General features: G+C 32.6%; 1 protein-coding gene across 4 annotated transcripts in view; it reads left to right on the top strand.

Annotated features, from left to right (window-relative positions):
* The window catches only part of LOC131843708 (PDZ and LIM domain protein 3), a 52,549-nt gene extending 28,568 nt beyond the window's left edge, over positions 1-23,981 (top strand). For 3 of the 4 annotated variants that reach the window (XM_059192412.1, XM_059192413.1, XM_059192411.1), the window contains 9 exons: positions 4,707-4,855; positions 7,041-7,121; positions 7,838-8,024; positions 17,115-17,261; positions 19,566-19,613; positions 20,431-20,519; positions 21,838-21,973; positions 22,394-22,462; positions 23,375-23,981. In XM_059192412.1, the coding sequence (XP_059048395.1) occupies positions 4,707-4,855; positions 7,041-7,121; positions 7,838-8,024; positions 17,115-17,261; positions 19,566-19,613; positions 20,431-20,519; positions 21,838-21,973; positions 22,394-22,462; positions 23,375-23,461 (993 nt within the window). In that variant the 3' untranslated portion in view covers positions 23,462-23,981. The remainder of the gene's footprint in view (positions 1-4,706; positions 4,856-7,040; positions 7,122-7,837; positions 8,025-17,114; positions 17,262-19,565; positions 19,614-20,430; positions 20,520-21,837; positions 21,974-22,393; positions 22,463-23,374) is intronic. The other variant, XM_059192414.1, reaches the window with a different exon arrangement.
* The last annotated feature ends 3,396 nt before the right edge of the window (positions 23,982-27,377 follow it).

The raw sequence follows: 27,377 nt of genomic DNA, 5'->3' as shown, positions 1-27,377 counted from the left end.
GAGTTCCTTAATGGCTTTTTCATATTATGTATATACTCCATTATTCATAATTTCATGTAGAGACAGCGATCAGTAATATTATAAATATTACTAAATATCTACGACCCGCATCCCTCCTGCAAAAAATGAAGCTCTTTCATTACTCATAACATTTGCGGTATCTGGTCTTCGACCTTCATACCCATAAATCATTCTGACAGAGGCCTTGAGCCCGTTTTCTTTTACGTTGCCATTAAAATACTTGATTACTTCCTCTATGTATGGCGTATGTAGAGGTGAGTCAATCGATCGACAGCTCTCAATGATGCGTTAGTAGAACTGAAATAGTCCAAAGCAAAATATTTAGTATGGTTTATCTTTAGCCTATTCCTGCAGCTTTGATCAAGCTAAATATTCATGTCTTCTCCAGTATGCAAATTTTCCAGTCCTGACAAAATCATTCAGCTACATTGCCTTTTTTGTACTGTTTAAAACTAATTATATAAAAAATATTATCGACTCTTAAAACTTCCTATTCACTATTTTCGGAATGACATTAGATAGTAGGTTAGTAGATATAAAAATGAATTCTGTTTAGTTATACAAGTACACACAATTCTGACATAATGAATGTCGGAAGTTGGCAACAGCTGCTCCTGACTGATGTGAGATTTCACTTTTTTCAACGATCTTGATTTATGTAGGTATAAACTCATGATTGAATATTTTTTCTGAACATAACAATCTTTGGAATAGTTGTATACCTATGATTATTATACTTTTTCACTTATAAAGTAAGTAAAATAAAAAGAAACTAAGACATAGTGTTGAGAAATACCTAAATATCAAGTAAGTATTACAATCCTGAGTACTGAAAGTGACTTGTCTGACAGATCTACAACCAGCACACCACCAGTTGTCATACTTCTAGAAGTATGACAGACTACTTTCACTAGGAAAGGTGCTCAAGAAATTTCCACAGAAATACCTAAGAAGGAAATAGCGAACAAAGACACGGCCTCGTAGAGGTATCCAAAACTAAATAAAATAATCTTATCCAAACTTAACATGAAAGAAACATATCCATTACTATGAGTACTTTACCAGTCGACAAAGTAGTAAATAAGCTCATTGATCAACGATCTCTTTACTAGCTTGATGGAAAGATGTAGGTACTTAGCTATTGGTACATGCCTAACTAGCTATAACTGTCTAACGTATACGTTATAAAGCCTTTGAATTTCGTTCATAATAAGGATATCCATTTCGTAAATGTAGGGACATATATCCAATAAAGTATAGAGGTTATATGTCTTTACACGTCTCATGCTTTGATAAGGAAGATACCGGGTAGTCACTGAATGGAATATAAGCAGGTCGTATCACTGCGAGTGCAATGGTATGCGTAGATTTTTTTCAAAGCAATTAAATATCATAAATATACCATTACTTCAAACGAATGCGGTAATTCTTTTGAAGTCCAATAAATGAGTAAACATTCAATTCAATTAGATACATAGATACCTATATTCCTCAGTACCAGAGACCTTAAATTTAATCCATATAGTTGACATTTCTATTTCGTAGCCTGACTATGCTGACCATTTTTTTTACATGGGGAAAATCACTCATGGAAAGGCCCGTCTCAAGGGTTGTACGGACGGGTACTGTGAGACTCCTACTCACCAAAAACCCCACGATATTCCTCCTCGCCGCCATAGTTCAGGGTCGCGGGATCGAGGTGGTAATCAACCGCGACCCCAGCGGCGGTTACCCGCAAACGTCCCTCCTCAACGCGAAATCCCAGTTCTACCGCGTCCGCCCACCGTGGGTAAGACGCACCGGAATACGGGATGCGCCTCCCCCCCCCCCCCCATCTCGGCTCCTGTTGTGTGAACCGCAGACTTGAACCCCTAAGACTGCCGCCCACACAGAACCGCGCCAGCTCCGCATGTGTCTTTACAAGACTAGACTTATAGGAGGAGCGGGCCATCAACGCGACGTTTAACGGCCGGGACGCGCCCCATCTGGGCCCATTGTCCCAGCCCGCGCCGACATAGTAGCAATATCCCAAAGGAATTACTACTATCCTGCCCAGGGCGTACCAGAACCAAACCATTACTCGTCCACCGTTCCCAGCGGACGTATCCACGAGGATGGGGAAACCTCCCAATGGCTGGAACATTCGAGGAGGTTGTCCAACCTCACTCCCCAGCCCTATGCTGACCAATGCTGACCATTTTTTTTTTTTTTTTTTTTTTTTTTTTTTTTCACTTGGAGAAAATCCGTCATGGAGACCCGCCGGCCCCGGGGGAAGCCCGCGGGTACTGTGAGACTCCTACTCACTAAAAACTCCAAGATGTCCCTCACCCAACGCCTAAGCCGGAGTCGCGGGATCGATGACATTCTACCGCAACTCCGGCGGCGGTGGCCCACTCTAGCAGCGGGCCCCATCTCTGCGGGTTCCATAGCGGAACCCACTACTTCCCCTCCTCTTCCCTGGGGAAGGCGCGCGGGGACATGCGCGCGACTTCTTCGGGCCTAGTGTGGTGGGGTGGGACCGCCCCCGCGGTCGTCACCCCGGCCCGGTAGCGATCGAGGAGCGGCTAGTTACCGCCCCTACCTCCCTGATCGCCAGGAGGGGGACTGGGCTCGTGGCCCGTCTCCATCCCCTCCTCCTGAACGCTCCTTCGGCCTGGGGCCTGAGTGGCTGGCCGTTTCGCCTTCTTGTTTTTGGGCGGGGTGCATGATTTCGCACCCACCCAATGGTTCGCCGGACGACCCAGCGCGGCACAGACGACGCACCGCGGATCAGCTGTGCAGGTTGCCGCACGGTGACCTTCTTCCCCGCAACGGTAGCAAAGACCGCTGCGATCCTGGGTGTGTGAGCACTGATTGCTCACATGTCCTCCTTCCAGTGCCCTATGCTGACCATAGGCCAACCATACTGTACTAACTGTGACTGTAACGGTCTTGAGCCTCTCTAATCAATTTATTATGGCCTCAATAATGGTTATCTCCATCAGTTTAAGCAATATACAAATAACATGCAGTAGAAACGACGCCTTCGCAGATATGTAGATATAGTTCCGAATGCGTCGAGTTGACGTCGACACGTGAATTCCTCAACGGCAACTGACGACACGCGCCTGCCGCTGATGGACAAGTGTAAATATAGTCGGATGCCCTCGCCATTGACTCGAGGAAATGTGTGATGGATTTGCGCAGGTCTAACCGTCGATGCGACGCGGCCTCCATCTGATCCGGCGGTTGTTTTCAATAAAAATGTCAGGTTGGCGCGGCGTCGCCGGCGGACGCATTTAGCCTGGCTTCATTCCAAGCGGTGCATACGTCCCGCCTACCCCTTGCCCATATACAAGGTCATCCTAGCTCACGATGCATCATAACCCTTTGTACTAATTGCTACAAGCGATACGGCATGACGGGTTATGAAATGAAAGCAAGAAATGTCATATAAATAAACAGTTACATGATTATTTAAAGTACAACAATCTTGTTTGCTTTAAGTTATAATCTATCAATAGGTTCATAAACTACATAGTATTTTAAATTTGTATCTTGACTTTTACAACTTTAACTAGTAAACCTACGTATGCCTATACAGTACTAAATCCAATCATTTCAACTGTTATTACGTATTGTTGAAATATTATGAAACAATAATCTTTTCTTAAGAATTATTTCAAGCTTAGTTTCACTAAAAAGCTACTTCTGTAGTATTCATGTAGAACAGTTAAAAATTATATTGGTTACAAAACGGTTATGTAAAAATAAATGCTAAATTATGAGGATTGGAGAAAATTTCCCATAACATACAGACAAACAAACTTATTGGTCGTGGTCGACCTGTTCAGTTTGTGAATCACATGCCTTTCAATGTCGCGTAGCCAATTAATTTAAGTAAATTTTGACTATCTCTCGTGTCGTCTCATACCATGACGATTAGCAGACGTATTACATACGTATATCTCACTCAAACTTCAGAATGTCACGGTCTGAACGCCAACCTTCGGGTGGCATTAAAAAATGACATAACAGGTACAAGTAGGTCATTACAGTTACGTGTCGGTTTCGCACATTGTTGTTCTATAGATAGGTACTTTAATTCTAGGTTCATTGGGGACGGTGTAAGAACAATGTATAAAGCTAATTAACCAATAGCATTTATTTTAATTACAATATGCACTTATATTATCGATATTTAGATTGTAGTGATTCATGACCTTAATGGAAGAATCTTCTTTTAAAGCGTTGTACGTGAGGCTAAAAAGTGTAATGCTTATAGCCCCTTGTACTAATAACATACTTTAAATATAACCTAAGTAGACTTTCTGCAAAGTTCTCAGCGTTGGTGCCTCTTTTGCCTATTTCAGCCCAAAGCATTATTTAAACAGCTTGAATTTTGAAACATGTTTTAGTGACATTACAGTGTACGGAAACATGACATTTCAACTCATGCGCTGCCAGTCATCCGGAATGGCAACGTATGAGTTGTATCACGCACCACGGACTTCACACGAAATTGTTTGTAGTGATGTTCATGTATATAGGCGACAGTTATCTACTACTTACCATCAGATTGATCATCATGTCGTTTGCCTTTTTAATTAAACAAAAGGAAAATATAAGACCCTCTATTGAAAAGGACGTTTATTTTTTCATATATAATGAGATATCTAATATATGTTTGCATAATATATTTACAGGTGACACCAGGCACTCCGGCCGGCCGGGAGTTAGTCCGAGGCGACATCATAGCTAAGATCGACGACTACGACGCGCGTGATCTACGTCACGAAGACGCGCAGAACCTATTCAAAAATGCCCGTAACCAAATTAAAATTGTTGTGCAAAGGTAAATAATGAATAATATATCTAATAAGTTGTTTTATTATCATTTATATAGTCATATTCACACGTAATGCGTTATCAAATCGTGAATCATAGATATTAGCATCTAGAATTTAAAGAACGCAGATGTATGTATCTCTGTGCAGAATGTAATGTGTAAGAATTTTCTATAATTATAGGTGTTACTAAAACTGTAGTATTGCAAAAGTACATACTGCAAAGTTACACTCTGTCAGAGTTGAGTTGGTATAAATAAATATATCTCTGATAAATAAATAAATATACTGGGTAGGTCGTAAAAGGAAAGGCCATGTTGAAACTCAGCAATGTGGAAAATTAGAAATCTTTTTAAATACCTTATAAATTCAGCTCGTTTACGTGATCCATTTAGTAAGAAAGTTCAAAATTATCTGAATTATAAATTGTAGGTATATTATTGGATCGGTGAAAGTAGTTCTTTTTCATAAACTCAAACTCTTTATTTTGCTTACACTATTTTTACTAAATTCTAATACATTTGGTGAAGCCTCCTTTTAAGCATAAAAATGCTTGCCAGGAGGCTCCATTCTCATAGCTTATATAGTAAGTTATGAAAAATATCTAATTTATTATAATGTGTTTTCTTTGTTTATATAATTCAATTTTAAAAGTCCTGCCTGACTTTCGGTTTAGTATACCAAAGACCAATATATTATGTATCGTTTTTTGTTCAACTGCCGAAGGAAGGAGACGTCGTGTCTTGTTTTCGTTACACATATTATTGTAAAATGAATACATAACAGGGGCGGTTCGAGCTCGCATCTTTATTCAGTGCCGCGTGCCACAGGGAGCTATGTAGGCCGAGTGCCCACTCCCACCTTCTATCACGAATACGCTGAGTAAGACGTAGCACCTGTGCATGGTGCATCATAGGTGTCTCTCCGTATATACTTGATGTACTACCTAGTTCTAAACAGACTTCTTCAAATCATACTGAATCTAGAGATGTAGAGTACTAAATTTAAAACTTACTCGTACTTTTAAAATAATTTGCGCTAACTGTATACGCTGTCGGGTCTATGAAAGATGATGAAATTGGGTCAGTTAGCCCATTGTGGTGAATACACTAGGAATTTATCACGAAGGTATCCTCTTAGCAGTTATCGGAATGGATTTTCCTTCCTCCACTCTCTCTCTTCGCTCAAATCGGAAAAGTACTATATTGATTTCTTTTAGTGCCAAGTACCTTGCGTGGACATAATATATATAATTGGGGGGAGAAGGAATGGTAAGTAACGAACTAGTAGTCCCATTGCTAAAAAAGCTCTTTGTCTTTGTTTGGTTGATCTCCATACGGTTCCCCTTGGATACATATATAGTAAATATGTAGATACAATAGCGGCTAAGGGATAATTAACATCACTTCCCGCACATCACAGCATACTTTATTGATGACGAGCCAGTGTATACCGTTAGCGCAGGCGACACTGACCATTACCTATACATATATGAGAAAAAAAAAATCTCGTCCACAGAAAATGGATGAACGATTCGTACAACAAATCGTTCATCCATTTCAATCGACTAATTTGAAATTGGTATTAGTATTTTTCAATTAACTACAGTACAGTGTTATAGGAATATCTAGTATCATATTTTTTAATTGGATGGTTATAGTTTAATTCGCGAATATTACCAGCAGAATATATTTTAAGTACCTAACCATACTTAACATATTTTATATTATGACGTATCTTCATAATATCTAGATTCAGTATTATTAGTAATCTGACTGTCCTAATGTTCTACTTCTGATAGAATTTCTAAAATTAAGAGATAATGCCGCATGAATGTATACCTATTATATGTTGTACAATTACCCTTAAAATACTATATTGAATATGAAAGAAAATGTAAAACGTTTACGAAATAGTAATATAAATTATCTACACAAAATATTTCTGTTGTTCTCTATTCCTCGCATTGGACACACCTGTATGTGAATATGTGCATGAATAATGTTTTTGTCATACTATTTTCTATACTATACCTATTGTTATTTATATAGTGTTAGTAAACCTTTGCATATTGTTCAGTGAACTAATAGAATCTGTTCATCATAGTATAGAATACGAAAAATATAACATAATGCAATGTAACATTAATTTCATATATTCGAATTACATCATCACATGTCATGATTTGCTTAGGGACGTGGACAGAGACGTGGTGGGGGCGATTCCATACATACCGAGGTCGCCGGTACCCAGCAGTGTTCCTCCTTCCTATAGGTAAGTACTCATGATGCATATACATAAAGTATAGTAGAATATACATGATAGACCCATTATACATACATTCATCAAATGAGCTTCTAGTATCTCATATTAAATGTCTCATTCCTATTACATGAAGTTGTAATAATTCAATACCAAAAACCGGAAATAAAAATTAAATAATTAAGTAAAAAAAGTAAATGTAGGTTAAAGAACTAGAATTCTGATGAGGGTCCTATATTATAAAAACATATTCGTCTGTTTTGAGCTTTAATGGTTTTTATATACTGCTTTTTAAGTCTTGCAATAAAAACCATCAATATTTATGTCTACTTATTTTATTTATTTAATGAACACTTTTAGAATTTGTCATGTTTCATACTTCTATGTAGGCTTATTATCCCACTGCTATGAGGCTATGTATGAATAAAAGTAAGCGTAACATCAATTCAATATCAATTTAAAACACCTGAAACTGGCAAAAATCATATCTAAAGTTACTTTTTATACCACAAATTAAACAAATCTTAAATTATTATAATAAACATTGTTATTACTGAAAATATTAACTAAAACTTATATTGTTAGTCTCCAAAACATGAATTCTTAAATTGAATTTTCGAAATCTGTTTTTAAATAATACTAAAATCTTAATTATTTTATTTATAGTATGAAATTGTTTTATACTGTGTAATTGTCTAGTTTCATCAATTTCGTGTTATGTTGAACAGGACACCCAGCCCACTTCCAACATCACAAGGTAACTGGCAAGGACGCGGTCCCGAGTCTCTGCCCAGGACGCCGGTGCAGAACTACACGGCATACCCTATTCAGCAGGAGGGAGAGTACAGAACTCTGCTGTTATCGCCCTCTTCCGTACGTACCGATGAAACGATCGACGAATCCATTCAAAGTCAAGTAAGTAGCTTCATTTACTATTGTTCCATAAAAAGGCAGACTTAACTTTTTGATAAAATTCAGAAATTGACGAAGAAACACGAGTAAAATATACGCAAAATTATAATCAAACATTCTGTTGATCTGTGCACGTACATTGTTAAGTTAATTTTTTTGTTATAATATAGCTTACCTAATGGTAAGCGGTAACTGTCGCGTTGTCATTTAACAGCCGTGATATTATATATCTATAAATATTGTTTATTATTGAACTTAGTATATCCACATTTTTTTTTTCCGAAAAGTTATAACTTAGATTTTAATTACATATAAAACTATTTATAGTTATTTACAAATATATGCAGTAATGTGATTGCCTTTTTCATGAACTTCAGATATTCAGACCTAGTTAACAGAATCCTGTGGTGATCCTGTGTTTTTAAGATTCGTACAAAGATTGTTACCGCATTATATTTGTATGGCTTTATGAAGTAGAAATATAAGCATACGCTCTACCTCATAAAGGCATAAACAAACGTTTATGAGGAATTGGTGAGGTAGGTCAAGATCAATATAAGTTATCAACTACAGCAAATGCAGATAGCTTAAATGGCACTTTTTTAGAAGAAGAAGAATATTAAATAAATGCTATGGACCGCGCTGTATATTCCATGATCTCACTTTCCATCAGGGTAGCCGTCAGCTATATAATATAATAAAAACATAAACTACTGTTCTAATTGTAATTAATTTAAAATAAAATTTATAAAATTTCCATTATATATTAAGCTCTATATTATCATCAAATTTAAAGTGGAAATCTGCCAAATAAAATTTTCTTACGACATAACAACTCTCTATATATATGTATACACGTTAATTTCGTCATCACTGTCAATTAATGGGCTTAATCAATAATAACCTATTCAATAATAAAGTAGCTCTACTTTCTTGTCCGTAACATTTATCTATCTGTGTAAAAATATTTAATGGCAAATTCTGCAATCTTTGTTCCATGTATTATAATTTAAAAATATATTTATATTTATCATTACAAAGTTACAATAATACTGTATACAAAATTATGTTTTAATTTTATTATGCTCAGATACTAGACGGTACTTTAACTTGATAGGACTTTAAAGGCGTGTAGGTATGTAGGCACATTTATTATTTCTTTTGTATGTTTACAGTTAATTACATACAACAGACAATTTTTTAAATAAAGTGGGGTGAAAATTGTGTTCCGTTCATTTACTTTTAATATAAGTACAATTTGAAAAATGTCCTTGATTTTAAAACGAAATAGGTTAACCAAATCACGCTCGTCCGATGGGTGACGTAGTTTGGACATACGCCAAAACATCTTAAGTCTAATGATGTTATTAATTACACAGGATCTGATCGATGCCATCACGAAAACATGATGTTTTATCCGAATAGCTACCTATCATAGGGCAACGTCTGGAATCTCTCTTATTAGATGGAATGTTATTTATTGTATTTCATGAACATTCTGGAGACTAACTAAATTCGATTTCTGAATCATGTATTTAATAATAGACGCGGGAGCATTTCTATTGCTCTTTGGAGTGGAAAATGAATACTTAGCAGAAGCGCCATAGTGGATATTTCATTGCCGTAGCATATTATTTAATATCTATGTATCTAATTTATATACGATGTACCTTATTTATATACTATGGAATCCTTATACCACTTCGAATCTCGTTCAGGTTAAATTAAATTGACCAAAAAGTTCTGTCTGGTTCCTTCTTTTTAGCCTGATGACAAACTGATAAATATATAATTCTTATCATTTCATATCTTGTAACATATGCTAAAAGTCTCAAACTAGGTAATTGAATGTTCGATGTGGTATCCTCATATCAAGAATATATCCACTAAGAAAAAAATGGCTAAGAAAGAGTTAAAACAATCTCCATTTGATTACAATGTAACTTATACTTTACTTATATTCACTTCACTTATATAAACTCATTACACTGTTATGATATTCAATTAATTTATATTTCTTGCGGATTAATATATCTATACATACTATATTTTTAGTTCAACCTTCATTAAAATTAAATGCAAAAATAACTCTGTATCTTAGTCATACATATTACGCGTTTACACTTCACAATCGTTTTAGATGAAAATTGGCAGAAGATAGCTATGTGAGATAAAGTGCATATAGTCATCTAGAATGCAACATGAATTTATGACTTACTATGTTGTCCGCGATGTAGAATTTATACTGACAAACAGTCTGTAAATAAAAAGTAAAATAAATAAGTGCTGTACAAATAAATAATATATAATTATCTGTTACTCAATATTATTATTATTTATAATAAACTTTTCATCTGTTCAGTCTCACTGTGAAAGCACTTAGGTCTGTACATACATTGTGTTGGCGTATTAGACGTCTGATATAAATTCCTTTTAAATCAATTTCTACTGTAGTATTAATAATTACTGTTTAATATGATAATGTATATTTGTATTATATTTACTCAGATTAAATATTTAATATTTTGACTAATTAATTTGTGCTATATGGTAGTTTCTATTACCACATATTTTGACTTAGAAATGTGAAGTTTAGTTACATTTGCTTAAAAAAGCAACAGGCAAATTTCTTGCTCGTTCCTCTTGTGCTAAAAAATATGACTCTCATAAAGTACTTTTATTTAAGTTTATTACTATAAAGAATCTTATTTTTTAATGCTTTTTAAACTTAATAAGTCATAGTGATAGTATCTATAGTATATTCGTATACTCATACTAATCTGTGACTTTATAGAACCTATAGATTTAAAGTGGTTCCATTCAGTACTAAGTATGTGCTCATATGGAAGATATATGACTTAAGTGAGAATGACATGAACATATTATACTTGTGTAGCTATATTACATACTACATCGATTGAAGGCTCAAAATTAGTGTGGATTCTGACTAATAATGAACAGGGATGACCATAAGCCTAATATTTATTTCGATGCATTTGTAAAGTCATGTGAACAATCGACACCAGGCATCGGGAATCCTATAGGGAAATCTTCTGCCAAGCTTTGACTAACAAACTGAAATAATCCATTCACAAATCAAATTCTCCAATCTCTTTATTGAAAATTATTTTGGCATGAAAGCGGGAATGCAATTTGAAAGTTAAATAGCGTATATACACAGGATAAATATGTAGAGTGAGCGTTCCACAAGGCTCTCCGGGTACCCGAGAGGCTCTCGCCCACGTCGACATCTATTATCCCGCCTTATTGCCAAAATAGAATGCATTGAAATCACGTTGTTTACTCGAAGAGGGAACGGCTGAAACGGCAGTCCGCGATCGTGCGCTATAAGACACGCGTCTGTGCTAGCGAGTGCTTCCACAATGGCCGTCAACCCCAACTTCTTTCCCAACGGGTACCAGGACCCTATGCATCCTGAGGAGGAAGTAGTCACTAACTGGGTGCGTGCGAGTATTCCTTAATTCCCTCTGTTCTTCTGATGCTTCAAAAGTTGTCTTCTAATATTTTATTACTAGAAGTGACCCTGTAATGACCGCATTAAAATGATCGAGATGTTATCAAGAGATCCAGATGTGAATTGGTGAATGGAGTTACTTGGGATATAGTAGTAAATGTAATATTCTATACAAACAGGATCTAATTTTGGATCACTTGAACGTGCGTTGTGTTACAAAATATGTGATGTAATAACGCGAGCTTTACGACGTAATTTTCCATACAGATTTTTGTAAGTAATTTTTACAAAAATGTAAAAGACGTATGATACTTTATGGTTTTTATGTCTTAACTTTTTTATATTACAAAGCACCGAATTTATATTTTTTTTATTGGTGTAATGTAAATATAATTACCTTTAGAAACAATAATTTATTTGTTACTGTTGTCCACAGTAGTTAAAATAATAAAAAAACATCGTAAATATTTTTATTCGAACTTTAACATTCCAAACTAATAGTCAGTTTGGAATGTTAATCACGTACAGTTAAGATTAAATAAATATTAAAAATAAATCACAAGTAAAATCAAAGCGACGCTTCCATCTATGCTTACTTATTATAGTGTATGCATAAATAATGAAATAACATTAAAACGCTGGTCATTGACGCGATATAGTAACTAGAACTAACTAAAACGTAACTGTTTTAGTTAGGTTTGGGAACTATTGTTAATAACTTGTAGTCTTTTTATTGATTTCGATTCATTACCATTAAATATAACTGTTCGCTTCGTACTTATTTATATAACTTTAATAGTTGAATATATTTTATTTTATTACTTGACTTTTTTACGTTATATCTTCTATATTTTTAGTTTTACATTAATTTTACAAAATTCATCCAGCTCTACTTTCACCGCATCTTCGTATTTTATAACTAACTACAATTTGATATGAATCCGCCAGCTGTTAAACTATTTTCAACCAATGTCACTCCTCTAAATTTTTACACCCACCCATACTGTCAGCATTACGCGAAGGAGGAATACGATCTTATCACAATTTAACTATATGCTAATTTTTCTAACACCTTTATTAGTATTAATTAATAATCATCATATTGTTTATTTTAAATGCTATATATTTATATTTTTCTACCAAAACAATATTGACTACTCTATAAGAGTGATGAGCTTAGCTGTCAAGCTAAGGTATATTCATTAATCGCGCTGAACTTCTTATACACCGCTTACCAAAAATTGTTATACAAAGAATACATACCGGTTGCCCAAATTCTTGATTGAAATCAAAGTACATTAAGTAATCTGGTAATGATACGCTCAGTAAAATCCTGAAAATAACTAATTCTGAGGTAGAGTCATTCCACATTAAGACAGCCACTTGCACACATTTAAATATCATTTAACCTGTTACATCTTGATATAGGTATAGAATAAATATAAAAAGTACCTACATATTACAGTTTCATTAAAAGCTATCAATGAAACTGTATAATATAATTTTTAAGTACTTTTTATATGAAATGTTTTACTACTTTCGTCAGAGTAGTAAATATTTATTACCTGATTCTTGAATATTCAAAATTTTCTTTTATGTTTATTTAAATTTGAGCTAAGTTAGATTTAAATTAAATATTAAGAAAAGTTATGATAATATATGTTGATCGAAATATGGTTTTTATATCCATATTTTACATAACATACCTTGTAACTAACATTATATATTTTTTATATTTTTTAAATGTATAACGGAAAACAATATATAACTGAACCATTTTCTCGATCATTTTAAAAAATTTCTCGAAAAATCAGTTATAAATACAGCGCGTATGACAGTTATATAAATCACTGAAACGAGGAATTTAACAAAAACGATTCACTATCCACAACCAACAAATAACTGTGAGGTAACATCAATTACGAGAAACGCGCAATTTATAGACATTATTTTATTAATACATTGGGCCCTATTGCATTATTGTAGTCAGATTAGCTTTTGCTTCACTCTACATATACATATGAAGGTGTAATTTGTAATTTCCTAATAGGTATTAAGCGACTATCGCTATAAACTTCTTAACTATACATTGCCTGGCATTTTCTAAACCTAACACGGTAGGTACGTGCCGACAATAAAACAAACACAGGTTTAAAACTCATATTCGCAGTTATGTAAATATTTTAATTTGTATTAGAGAACAAGCGAAAAGGTTTTACTATGTGTAGACTGGCGTTTTGCTCCAAACGGTAGATATAGTTTTAACGTATCCTTGTGGAAATTTTTCCCTACATCCTGAGATTGGGAATTCAATAAATTCAATAAAATTTTCTTCAAGGATAATCGACACCCAGGTATTATAAGCATATGTTATAGTTACCATAACAAAGAAGCGAATCGTATACCTACCTATGTAGAATGTCCCTAAAACAGATAGTCACGTTATACACGGATACGACGCTTTTATTTGTTATACGAATAGTATTTTGTACTAGTTGAGCCCGCGATTCATACCCATTTAGCAATCTGCACTCGTAACTTTTTTATTTGTAAACCGATTGGAATAAAACGAACACAAAATTTTGAGTAAAGCTCACCGTAATACTTTAGATAGATCATCTAAATTAGTTACGGCGTTTCCGTCATAGACGCAGAGAGAAATAAACAATACTCTATCAATCATTGTGTTGGATTCTTAACGTTATTAACGTTAATAAAAACCCCCAATGATAATAATTCCCATACATATTTTATAAACAGACAGTGATTAGTTCAATTTTTAATTTTTTTCATAGTATATCTGTTAGCAGTGAGTGGAACTCGTCATAGTTACGAAGCCAAAGGTGATAAAGTTTTAAAGACTCTTAAAAGAAAACTAAAATCGTTTATATAAGTATAACTTCCAAATATCTGTACTTATATACTAATTAATATTAATGTTGAATAGATTTCTTTATTGTTTCATTTTGTTTATAATATATATTGATAATTAAATATGCCAAGTGTCTAATTATAAATAAAATGTTAACATTAATTAACTATTGTATCTATAAATTCACTCCCTAAAACTATATGGATACACATATAGGCTACTTTTATTTTAGGTCACATTTAATTCTATACCTTCGCAAGTAGGTACATATTTGTTTATAGTGTTATGTGTAAAGCTATTCACACGCTATTCTTATTTAGTTTACAGAATTTTAAATATGTATGAAAATAACAAACACTAGAGTTTTGCGAATGGTATACTTTTCTCTACTTTATGGCTCTACTTTTTTGTATGTACCTACCTTACTAGTTTGCCACTATCAGGCAATGAAGCATGTAGCCTGCCTCATAAATGTCATTAACACAGTACTATGAAGACCTTGTAACACCAATTTCGAGTTGTTTCTTCTTTACCAGAAATAACTGTAATTGTTGCCACAGAAAAGTAACCTCTGAAAGAAAGCAGCTTTGTTTGGCGCTAAGCCAATCTGGAGCATTAACTGACGATTATAATACATGAACAGCACTACGGTCACACTTTATCTTAAGATAGCAGAGAAACCAATCATGCATTGCCATTCTGGAGGACTAAGATTCTCTAGAATGGCACTGCATGATTGGTTTCTCTAGAAGATTTCATTCCTCTTATTTTATAATTTCAATGCCTAATTACAACTTACGACGGAAACACGCCTGAAATAGTTTAATAAAAAAGTACCGTCTTCGTCTTAAGTCCCTTCCATACCTACCAGTAATTAATTACTCATGTTAGAATGGAACATAAAATGCACTCTAAACTGCTACAGTATTGTTGAACAAGAAATAGCTATATTGTAATGGCTGGAGTATATGTGCAAATAGTGAATGTTATTTGCGTACTTGTTTACAGAAGCGAAGTTTTCGCCACTGACGCAATCTCCTCTGTTAGTTGTTCCTAACGCAATTTTCACGATACTTACTAAAATGCAAAAGACAATTTGTTTTAAGAATTAGTGTTAATGATAATATTTTCTAGTACTATAGGTACAATTCAAATTATAATACGAAATGTTTTCTTGTCGGTTATCTCCTTAAAAAATTCATCCCCCATCCGCAGACCTTAAGCAACTTTTTATTGCTCATTGCTCTCAGCAGAGAGTCCTCTAATACTACGTACATTAGATTCCTTATTCATCTATTTAAATGTGTCAATTTAAGCTGGCCAATGCTATAATATGTATTATCGTCTACTATTACGAAGTACTATTGCTCATTGTAATGAGATAGTACATTAATTTAATTAATTAGTATAATATATTATATTTTACTAATATGTTAGATTATATTATCATAATATTGCGAGTAATTTTTACTTAAAACACTGTATAATATAAATTTGATACTCTCTGAAATATTCCACATATTCCATTTCAGAACTCACTCAAGCTATAAGTTTAAATGTTTCAAATATACATAGATTGTTCTTTTTCATGTCTACATAGAAATTTTCTTTTAAACGAACTCTGCATTAGGTGCTATATATGATGTGATCTGCTAGTCTTCATATCACAAAAACTTTACAGTGCGTTAAGTTTACTGCAATATTTAACACTAATTACATTTTCAAAGCGTAACATGCTTTAAAGTATGATTTTATAAGTTTCATAGTTGACCACGACCCACATTGACCAACTGCCGTATAAATATAACGGAATAGTGTCAGAAATCATAACCCACATGGAACAACCTCGGGGTAAATTTAGAAGCGTTGCGCATACGACGCTGATGTGGCTTGCTCAGATTGATACTGGCCAAATGTTGGAATTAATCCACGCCGATGTTATGTCCCCTGAGCAAATGTGAACGATAACAGAAATAATTCATTTTTATATTATTACATTTAAGATACAGACTAAATTATACGTATGTTCTGTAAAAATAAAATTAGTACGTCATTATTATTATGATATAGATACATACGGCGGCATGTTCCATAAACCCAATAAAAAAATCGGTTGAAACATCTAATTTATTAGTCTGACACGTCGTTAGAATATTTTAATGTAACTGTTTACACCTACATCTAATGAACTCAATACCTATATAAGAATATAAAACAATCAGTTTAGTAGCTCTCGTAAAATCACATGCTTAATAGTCAGTTGGTTGAAGAAATATTTATTCACGAGAGATACGGTACAGATATAGTAAATTTTTAAAAACTACATTTTTATAACTTTTTCATCTTTTATCAATAAATTTACTATTAATTGTATTAGTTTGCACGCATTTTAGGTTTAGGTTTAATATTTGCGAGAGTTAAACTGACTCTCATCTCATGGATAACTATCTACGTCTAACATATCCGTGTAGTTAAAACAAAAGTATTCTTATCAAAATTATCTTCATGTGGTTTGTAATATACCTACATTAGCTATGTTGTATGTAATATTAGACACACTATAATAAAATACTGCAAGAGTTTAGGTAAGGTATGGGTGGAGTAAGGTTTCTTAAAAGTCGTAAGCATACGCGAGATATTCCTGGTCCATTACAAGGGTTGGTAACCATTTATCGACGAGTCGTATTAGGTATTTAATATATATTGTATTCTTTATGTAATTAATGAAATTTGTTTTATATTATAGCCATACCGCACAACGCCCTTGGTGTTGCCCGGCGCGAAGGTCCGACGGGAACCAGGTCCCACAGAGAGTTACCTCCGTCATCATCCCAACCCAGCGATGAGGGCTCCCCCACATCACGACTACCGTGACACACTCATGAAGCAGAAGGTAGATATTCGTAAATGATTTAAAAAAATTAAAAGTATTAAGGGCATTTTCGTTGGGCAATCTGGCAACTGTAGTCGAGGAGAACTAATCTTTCGTTTGTTATCTGAATTGTGAAACATGGGATTTTCCTCGTAGAAAACAAACTATCTACTTTTTAGTCTGAACTTAAGGCTTATTTTTTAATCAATCAATTAATTTTTGATACAAGCCAGATTCTTCTTCTCATTACTTTCTATCGAAATTTAATAACACGTACTGAACATTATAAAACTACGGTACAACTATATATATATACTTAATCTATTATAATTGGGCACTCGTTGCTTGCTATTTACTGCATATTAAGTCTTAGGCTATTTATATCTCAAAATTATTTGTCTGTCTGTGGACGAAAAATATTTCCCACATAATATGAGCCTTTACTATCTCTTGTGTAAATATCTATCCGGCTTAATAACTATAAAAAATCTATTTATATTTTTTCTAAAAGTACTCGTATTTCGTACTCACAGTTATCAAATTTATAAACAATAGTGCATTACCTAACCTAGACTGAACAAACGGTACACAATGTAATTATGTCATAACAGTACTTTTTTAATCATAACAATGCCGGCCGTAGGTGAGGACAAGGTCGGACAGCGCTCGGAGCGCCAAGAACAAGCTTCAGCATTCAGCACAATGTTATTTCTTATTGTCTATTGGGCTCATTCATAGGTATAAAAATACTCTTTAGGTAAAAATGACAAAAAGTAAGACGCTTACATAATGTCTATGACTTCTTACCTTTTTTTAATTATTTCTTCATTAAAATAAATAAGAAAAAGTTTATAGTTGTATTATAATTATTACATAAACTATTAATTATCATAATTATAAAATATTCGAAACTGACTAAGCTTTTCTTTTTTCTAATTCGCCTAAGTTTGTCTGGGTTTTATCTTAGAATTCTGCAGTTATTTAGAATACTTATGTAAAATCTCTCAACTAGTATGACATCGATATGATATGCTCATTTGGCTGCATTTAGCACGCTATCTTACTTACCACTTACTATTTACACTATTCACATACATATACCTAATTCTCGCATGATTTTAATAAACATATTTAAATACCAATTTTAATACTTAAAGATTAATTGTAAATTGATTATTTAATTTAAAGCTACATCACTAATTAAATATTTAACGGAGAAGCACCTTGGTCCTTCGAGTCGGATATGAATTAATATGATCTCTAGATTGAAGATGTTCATGATCGATGAATGAGAATGTGATATTAAATTAAATCGGTATCTTACTCACGAACATACACCTACATACTTAACAATTAGCTAATACCTAGGTATATTTCACTAAATTAAATGTAGAAAATATAAATGACAAATCTATGGTCATTCGTTTTTATTGTAGACATGAAATAATTTTTTGTTTTTAATTTAGTTAAATATACAATTTTACTCAACTTTGTAATTTTTAAATTCAAACATACTTATTAAATTTAACGTAACCCTTAATTCTTGTTAATAGCTAGGAAAATTAGAATACTCTTTGATAGAATTAGACAAAATAATATCAGTCTCGATACATTACCATGCCAGATATCTGTGGAATAAAATTAAAATTTGCATTTCATGAAGTATACTATTTTAATTCATAGTAGGTATAATGTTTTAATACTTTTTTCAGATAAGATAAAGAATTTATTCAAACCAATACAAAACGTAAGGTGTGTAGTGGATGTCACATTAGAATAAAGTCTATAAATAACTTTAAAAACTATATGTATTATACTGTACCTACTATATGTATCTATATTTAACTCTAGCAAAAGTTTGTACTACCTAAAAACTCGTTAATGTCTGAGCTGAAGTAATGACACGTTATTTTTATAAAATAACTGTATACAATGTACAGAAATAAGTAAAAAATATGCATATTATTAACAAAAGACTAAATTTTATTTTAATTTTATAGCGAATGAGGTCTTCATATATATAGCGTATGCTGTCAACAACGCCTTTCTGTCTAATGTATATACAGACAGTAAACATGAGATTAATAATAAATCAATTCTTTATGAATAATATGGATGGTTCCGCCACATCTTGTTCATACAACAAGAACTAAGAATTTATAAAGTTGTGTGTACATTTTTGCGACTTTCGTAGCGACTGTAATGAGTTACATACATAGATAGTATATAAACTTATAGGTATATAACATAAAACAATAACCAAATAACTAGATGCACTAAATGCACGGATTGGATTGTACAAAAGATTTTTTTATAAAAACTCAGGTTGCCGAGTCGGTGCTGCAGCGAGTGATCGGAGATGAGGGCAATAAGGTGGTTTACGAGTTGTATAATAGTCTGCCTTTCAGTATTCAGCTTCAAGCATGAATGCGACAAACTTCTATAACGAAGCTGATCGAATTTCATATTAACGATCTGTTACAAGAATCTCTTTTTTTAGATGCTTTTTCTAAGTAGAATATTGTATTTTCCATCTTGGAGTCAATGCTTACTTTTCTTTGTATAATGCCATCTAGTTCTGAGAATTACTCTGATGACCTTAATCTGTGACACAAAATTAATCGGACATAATAAGTATCTAATGAAATATTATAGAAATACATTTTTGTTACCTATATAGATTTTCGTATACCTATTTAATATTATTTAATTTGTTTAACTCTTTTATTATTCATAACAAATCAGAATTCATAATAAATTCTAATAATGACTAATCAATATTATGACTTAATTTAAACAACAAATAAAATAAAACTGTAATATGTTCTTGTAATAAATCGTTGGGAATCATATTCTCATGTATCTATACGTCATCTCGTTTGTGCTTCACATTGCAAATTTAGCAACATTATCCTTCATTCTGATTTATTCTGAAGGTCACTTATCGTTTCCACTGAATTACCTACATAATGTTTTTCTTATATTTTTACAAAAGAGTTGGTAGCTATAGTACGACTATATCTACTTGATTTAAAATGAAGTTTAGATATTTATATGATATTGTAACAAAATTCATCATCTGTAAGTTTCTTAAACAAAAGTTTATTGTCAAAGTATAGCTACTTACCTCTTAGTCATTATATTTTCTATTAGTTATGTTTAATAATAAATGATGGTACTGTGTTTGCAGGTGGTGCACAAGCAATTCAACTCGCCAATCAATCTATATTCGGACCAGAATATTGCTAACTCGATTAGGCAACAATCGTCGCCCCTGCCGTGAGTACTCATCAAATGATATGTTATAAACTTATGCATTTTTAAAAATAAGAGACCATTGATACTTTTACCCATATTTTGTCTCAATATCAACTGTTTTAAAAATGCGAGTGCCATCATAGTTCGTCGACGAATATCTTGGCACTGATGTACGACAACATGGCTGAACGCCAGGCTTATATGTAGATTTATAGAATATTACACAAGAAACTACCCACTTAGCAATATGTATTGAATATAATATTCATTTTCAACGAATAACTTATATAAATTGTGTTCCTATAGACGACAATAGTATTGCGATATTATTGCGTTATTAAAAATCATTTAATTACCAGATCATTTGAAAGACCAACCGAAAGAGCTGTTCTTGTGGTATAAATATGTTGAAATAAGTATTCTAGGTAAAATCTGTCTACCCCACAGAACAATACCTAAGGGCGTCATATTTTGATCACTTACCTCATGTAGAAGTGACAACTGAAACCTAGAAATTAGTGTCTCCCTTGCTTGGTGCAATACAATTGTAAATAAAATATATATATATATAATATTAATTTTGACTCTCACAACTACTTCTATTAGATATAATCATGTTGCTTTAGTATGTATATCATCATAACTATACTTGTATGTATGTGAAAAATACGTTTAATTGTATGTATCCGAAAGCCTAAATACGTAGTATATCGCATAGTGTAATAATATTTGTCTGCTTACATAGCGCTAACGGTTATTACGGGCGGCCGCACGTTGTCAAGAGGCAAGTGTTTTACTAGAAACGCCGCCAATACAACAGTCGACGCCCATCTCTCATGATGCATTAATGCTTCTTATTATTTATTTTGCTATCTCTCGACTCTTATGAAACTACTTCGTCTGTTTCTCACCACACATCGATCTATCGTCGAGCATGATGACGACGTCGACATGTTGGCAACAATTCTTTCTTAAAGAAGTGTTTAAAACTCAACAAACACTTCACTCGCCTCACGTTTCACGCGACGACATTGTGTGTGAATCAGTGTGGCAATTACACCTGTAGCTCTAAGTAATTTATAATATATCATTTATTTTTATTAATTAAGATTTAGAACATATTCTATATAATTAATGTTAGTATTTTTATCGACCTTTCCTTCCTCAAAAACAAAAACTAAACATCTACCGTACGTGTACTAACCGCTTCCGCGTCCCTCTAATGATCCGACTGAGACGAGTCTAATGTGTTTCTCTCTATTATTGTGTTGCGCCCGCTAACCGACTAAAAACTAACGCCCCGCCCCACTACCGTGTCCGAACCGTGACCGCACCGCAGCCACAAGCCGACGCTACTCTACGACCCCGCCAAGTCGGAGACCTTCCGCGCGCTGCAGGAGGAGGGGCTGGGCGACGTGGTGCAGGAGGTGCCCACGCCCGTCCAGCCGAAGGTTTTCCAAGCGCCCGTTGTTAAGGTGACTAGTCCGTTCACAGATAGATGCCAATGTTGAGGTAGTCGTCATAAAAGATAAAACTGAAAACTTGATAGAAACGGAACAAAATTGTATCTAATTTGAAAATAAGTTTTGAACTTTTGCTACATTGATCACTTGACGCGCAAAAATATTATTTTATGGAAATTTAGTTTTAAAAATAATATTTTTGTCTATGGGAAATTTTATCACACCACCGTAAGGTTCCGATGGTCGCAGGTTCGATTCCTCGCATGGTATGAACATTTTTCTTTCATTTATTAGTTCATGAGTATAATTGTTCGATATTTTATACGTATATTACTTATTTATGTTTTTTTGTCAGTTGTTTAAAAACACAAGCTGCTTAGCTGTATGAGTTATCCTGAGTATTATTATCATTAATAAATACTCATATTTCAGAAGCCAGCGCCAACTCCGAAACCAGCGAAACAGCCTGATGCGAAACCGACAGGAAAACAAACGACCTTCGTAAGTTAATAACAAATGTCCTAAGTATTCTATCTAGTTGTGAGTTTAGTTGTTATTTATTTATTATTTTGCACACAAGATTGTATACACGACGAACTTAATGCCAGATGGCATTTCTACCAGAATAATTTTATTCAAACCTAAATAACTTTATTCCGGTTCGCCGACTTAGTAAAATTTTATCATTTCTTCCGAAATATTTAGGCAAATTCGTAAAAATAGTACGGACATGTCTACGTTCTGTAAATAAGTAGTTTTTTGCACCCGTGCGGAGGCAGGCGAACTGCTAATAATTTTATATAATAAAAACTAGGTAGATATTTTTAGCGCCTTCCGCCCACACATGCCCATTAAATCCATTCTATTGGAGATTTCAGAAGAAAGACCTTAAGTATTTCTTAGAAATCGTTATAGGTTCGTAAATGCTTAAATGAAATATAATTATATAAACTATTACAAGTCTGTTTTTTTTTATCTCATTGTCAGAGACAAATTTGACATAATCTATTTTTCAGCTTTTTTTATTTTACACTTATTACACTGAGATTAAAAAACAGGTCTTTAGTACCCGAATTCAGAAAAATCTTCGTTAAATATCTTTTGTCCTATGTATATTATTTTGGTAAATACATAGATACGAAAGTTGTTTGAAAAAAACAAACATCATGGTACCATGTGAAGCCTGTAGTGCCATTTATGCATTGCCGTTCGGGTGGCCGTTTGTGCAAAGTCTACCTCATTAAAGATATAATTATACAGAAAAATATGATTCAGTATCTGTATCTACTTAACGATGACCTACTGAATGATAAAATAATTCCAAACTCTTTTCTCATTAACACTCGTACATTTTAATTCCCAAGACTATAAGCTAATATTTTATATTGCATGGTCATATTATGTTTGTTACAGGTAAATTCACTACACGAGGAGCATATTCAGCAGTCAAACTCATTCAAACGTCTCATGTTCCACGTTCTTGGTGATACCGACTTGTAACACGCGGTATACCATATAACCGCAGTTTGACCGTCATGATGGAAGATAGACATGGCAAGCTAATAAAAACAGAGTATTGAGGATGTATGCGTCTTTTTGAAGTTTGCCCGTACAAAATTTTGAAGCATAATGGACTGATTCGAAGAATAGTTTTGTGGCGGTTAGTTATGGCGCCGAATATTATTCGACTTGTTGAATTAGCAACGAAATAAGACTAACAAAGATTAATAATAGAAAATCTATTGTAATAACGCTCTTGGCAGTGTGTAAAATTATTATTTGTTGGATTTAATAAAATTATTCTAATACTCGAGTATTAGTGACATAATTTATATTTATATTAAGTAGCCATGTAACGTCTATTACTAAGTGTTGATTTTCTGTTTGTACAGAAATATAATGTTTATGTATACATATGAGAAGTGTTGAGTGTACAGTCTAGTCACGTCGACCCGAGCTCTGGTCGTGCCTACGAGTATGAAATTCGTTCAACTTTAAATAAATTATTTATTTTTATCTACCGTTTTGTTTTACTGTTCGAAAAAGACATTAACCTTACCACTTCGCTCATTTATAAATTCTTCTATTATAGAAAGACCCTATAGTAAAATTGTACATAGAGGAATGGGTACATGTTTCATGATAATGTTCAAAACTAAATATAACAATAAAAATATTAAATCTCAAAATAACTATATTTATAACTTGGAGTTAACTAACAATGTTACACAACAAAATAAAATACAGTCTTACAAATTTCATGAATGATAAGTACACAGATCAAAAGGAGAAAATATTAATTTTGAGCAAAAAAAACAAATACTTAACAACTTATATCACAATATACAGACGGGGTAGGTCTTATGTGTTGAAAATTATTAAAGTTGAATATTTATATAATAGAAATCATAAAAATACATAGAATTCACCGTGTGACTTATTACAAAACGAATGCTTGTTTAAAACATTTAAATAAGGCACTACAATTTTATTACTTTATATTTCAAGAAAATGAAAGTGAATATTGATAACACATAAGACCTGTGGAGAGGGTCCGATACTAGTCACATTAAAATTTTATTTCTATATTTGAGAAAGCAATATTTACAAATGCTGCTTATGATTAAAATTTGCCGCGATTGTGTGATATGTAATAAACACATAAGTACAGAAAAATAAGTGGTATATTAACGTGTACTCCGCAACGGAACATCTCCATGCACCCAAGCATACAATTAAGGACATCACCCATTATTGCTGTTGCACTCAGGTACAACAAGCAACTTCTTATTTAAATTTAACCTTTAACTCGCCTGTAGTGTAATGCATTTTACAATACCAAGGTACTGAAATCTAAGGTTGCAATTTCAAAATTTGAAAAAGAAATTGCTGAATTGGGCCTGCGTAATGGATGACGACCCATATGCGCGTATCAACATATACAGTGACTGACCGATATTACTATTCAATAATATATTACACATTAAACTTACAACATTCACAAATTGAAAATTCTTGTAACTTATCAATATTCAGGCCTAATGTAAAGAATATTTCATTCGATTAGTATAAAAAAAAACTATATTTGTGACATTTTAAATTAATCACCTTATGGAAACAGACTAGTATCATGGTTCTACAAGTATTTGGACAACATAAATTGCGTATATTAAAATAATAAAATAACAAGATTGGTTCTGACCGCGTTAGAGAGGAAAAATAATTCTATGACGAAATTAGGGCAACTCGAATTGCGGAGGTTTATTGTTACTCGCGTAACTTTAGAATAGTTATTGATTCGAGCGCCACACACATACAAATTTAGATATTTATATTCAACTATACACACATTCATTCATAACATAGAACTTTTATTTACAATTAAATACATTATACAATATATCAAACATACGCATACGTGCAACGTAATAAAATGTGAAAGGCAATATAAGTATGCCATCACAATCACATGTTACTTTCATTATATATATATTATATTTTATACAAAATTAAACTAATTTACACTAGGATAAACATTTTTTTCACTTTGTCATGTTTGATAAAAAATACGTAAAGTCAGTGGATAATATCTGCAAACTAATGTTAATCCAGCTTAAAAATAGTTACAGACACCTAATTTTGGACTGATATTCACCATTTAATCTTTAGCACCAAATGTCCAATCTAAATAATGACTACTTAATTTTAATTTTATATTTCCGTATCGATTACCTATTTTTGAGTAAAGAACTATTTACATTTATTATTCAAAAGATGAGATGTTGAAAATATTAATTACAAAATTATTATACAAATTCATGGCTGATGATAAATGTAGGTACCTGTACTAAAATAATTAAAGCACATTATACGAGTATGTAAAATATTGTGAATATTTAAGTGATGTTAATAATGATAATTTAGATTATCACACGTCCTGAACTAAGTACTACATTAAAAAAAACATTTACTAAACAGAGTAAAATATAATTATAATTTTTAAAAAGTGACAGTCGTACTGACATATTATTCTATTGGTTTATTATTTATTTGACAGACACTAAAGACGACTTGTTATGTTACCGACTAATTGTAATGTATGACATGTGATTCATGAGCTTCATTATACAGTATTGTAGAAAATACAAAATAAAAGTTTACGTAATTATAAAAAGAATAATAAATCCCGCTGTAATATTCAAATAATTATATATCAATAATAAAAATCGACTTCAATGGCCAATTCCTATCACAAATAGTGAATATTTTTTTGAAGTAGGTATAAATAATTAAAGTATCTGATTAAAACCTAACAGCGAGAATGTAAATAAAAGAATACCCATAGTAATATAAACAATACAACATAAACATATCACACAGCGCTGTCTAATACCAAAGTTAGTATTCGTACCATGGTAGAACAGCTTTCATACATTTTTAATTAATTGAAATTAATTGTGGTTATGGTTATTTACTAACAGGAGTTACATTACTACTGGAGTATACCGACTCCAGTAAACTCCATTGAAAATTATTAACCCGTTAATATACCCATATATATGTAAATGTAGTGTTTATTTAATTTAAATAGAAGTATGGACTTACTTCAGTTTTTATAGTCATCACATTAAATTTCTCATCATTATTCAAATATAATTCTAAACCAATTATAAATTAAGTTAAAAACAATCTCCTAAATGCACTTGCTAAATGCACTACAATACAGTTAATTTTACTTTACCAATACGACATTGAAACTGTATATTTTTTTAATAATTTTTAAAATTAAGTTATAACGGAACAACAAAATTTAACAAATAATTATTACAAATTCATGAAAAATAAACAATATACTATAATAGGTGCACTACTCTATCACTATTTCAATGGATTATTTTGCTAATTAATTATTCGAAAACAATCTTGTTAGAGCGCAACAGATTGTATTATACAATACAATGATTAAGCCAATTTTTGTTCATTAAATGGTTAATGTCATGTTTATTCAAAGTATTTTAATTAATCACAGATAAATAAAAAAAAATTTTTCATTTTCATAACCTTTGGCACGTATACGAACATTTATTTTAGGCGAAGACCTAATCAGTGGACTGGATTTTTTTTACTTATAATATTCGACTTCCTTTTTCAAATATTGCACATGTTTTTGAATATGTTCTGATTTTAAACATTTCCTTAATACTTTCGCTTTATTTATATGACATTACATATTACATACAAGTATTATTTATTCTAGTTCACTTCAGACTGACTATAACGATAATTTGTGACAAATTTTGATGCAGATTTTTTTCTGTGTGCACATGAGTGACGAATGTCAAGATATACCAATATATCTTGTCATTTGTATAAAAAAAAGAAAAAGATGTAATTCTGTGAAAATTTGGTATTTCTA

Source organism: Achroia grisella, unplaced genomic scaffold (assembly GCF_030625045.1).
Source record: "Achroia grisella isolate CSIRO2021 unplaced genomic scaffold, CSIRO_AGI_Agris_v1 utg327, whole genome shotgun sequence".
Classification (NCBI taxonomy): Eukaryota; Metazoa; Arthropoda; class Insecta; order Lepidoptera; family Pyralidae; genus Achroia; species Achroia grisella.
This window is presented reverse-complemented; position numbering and strand designations above follow the sequence as displayed.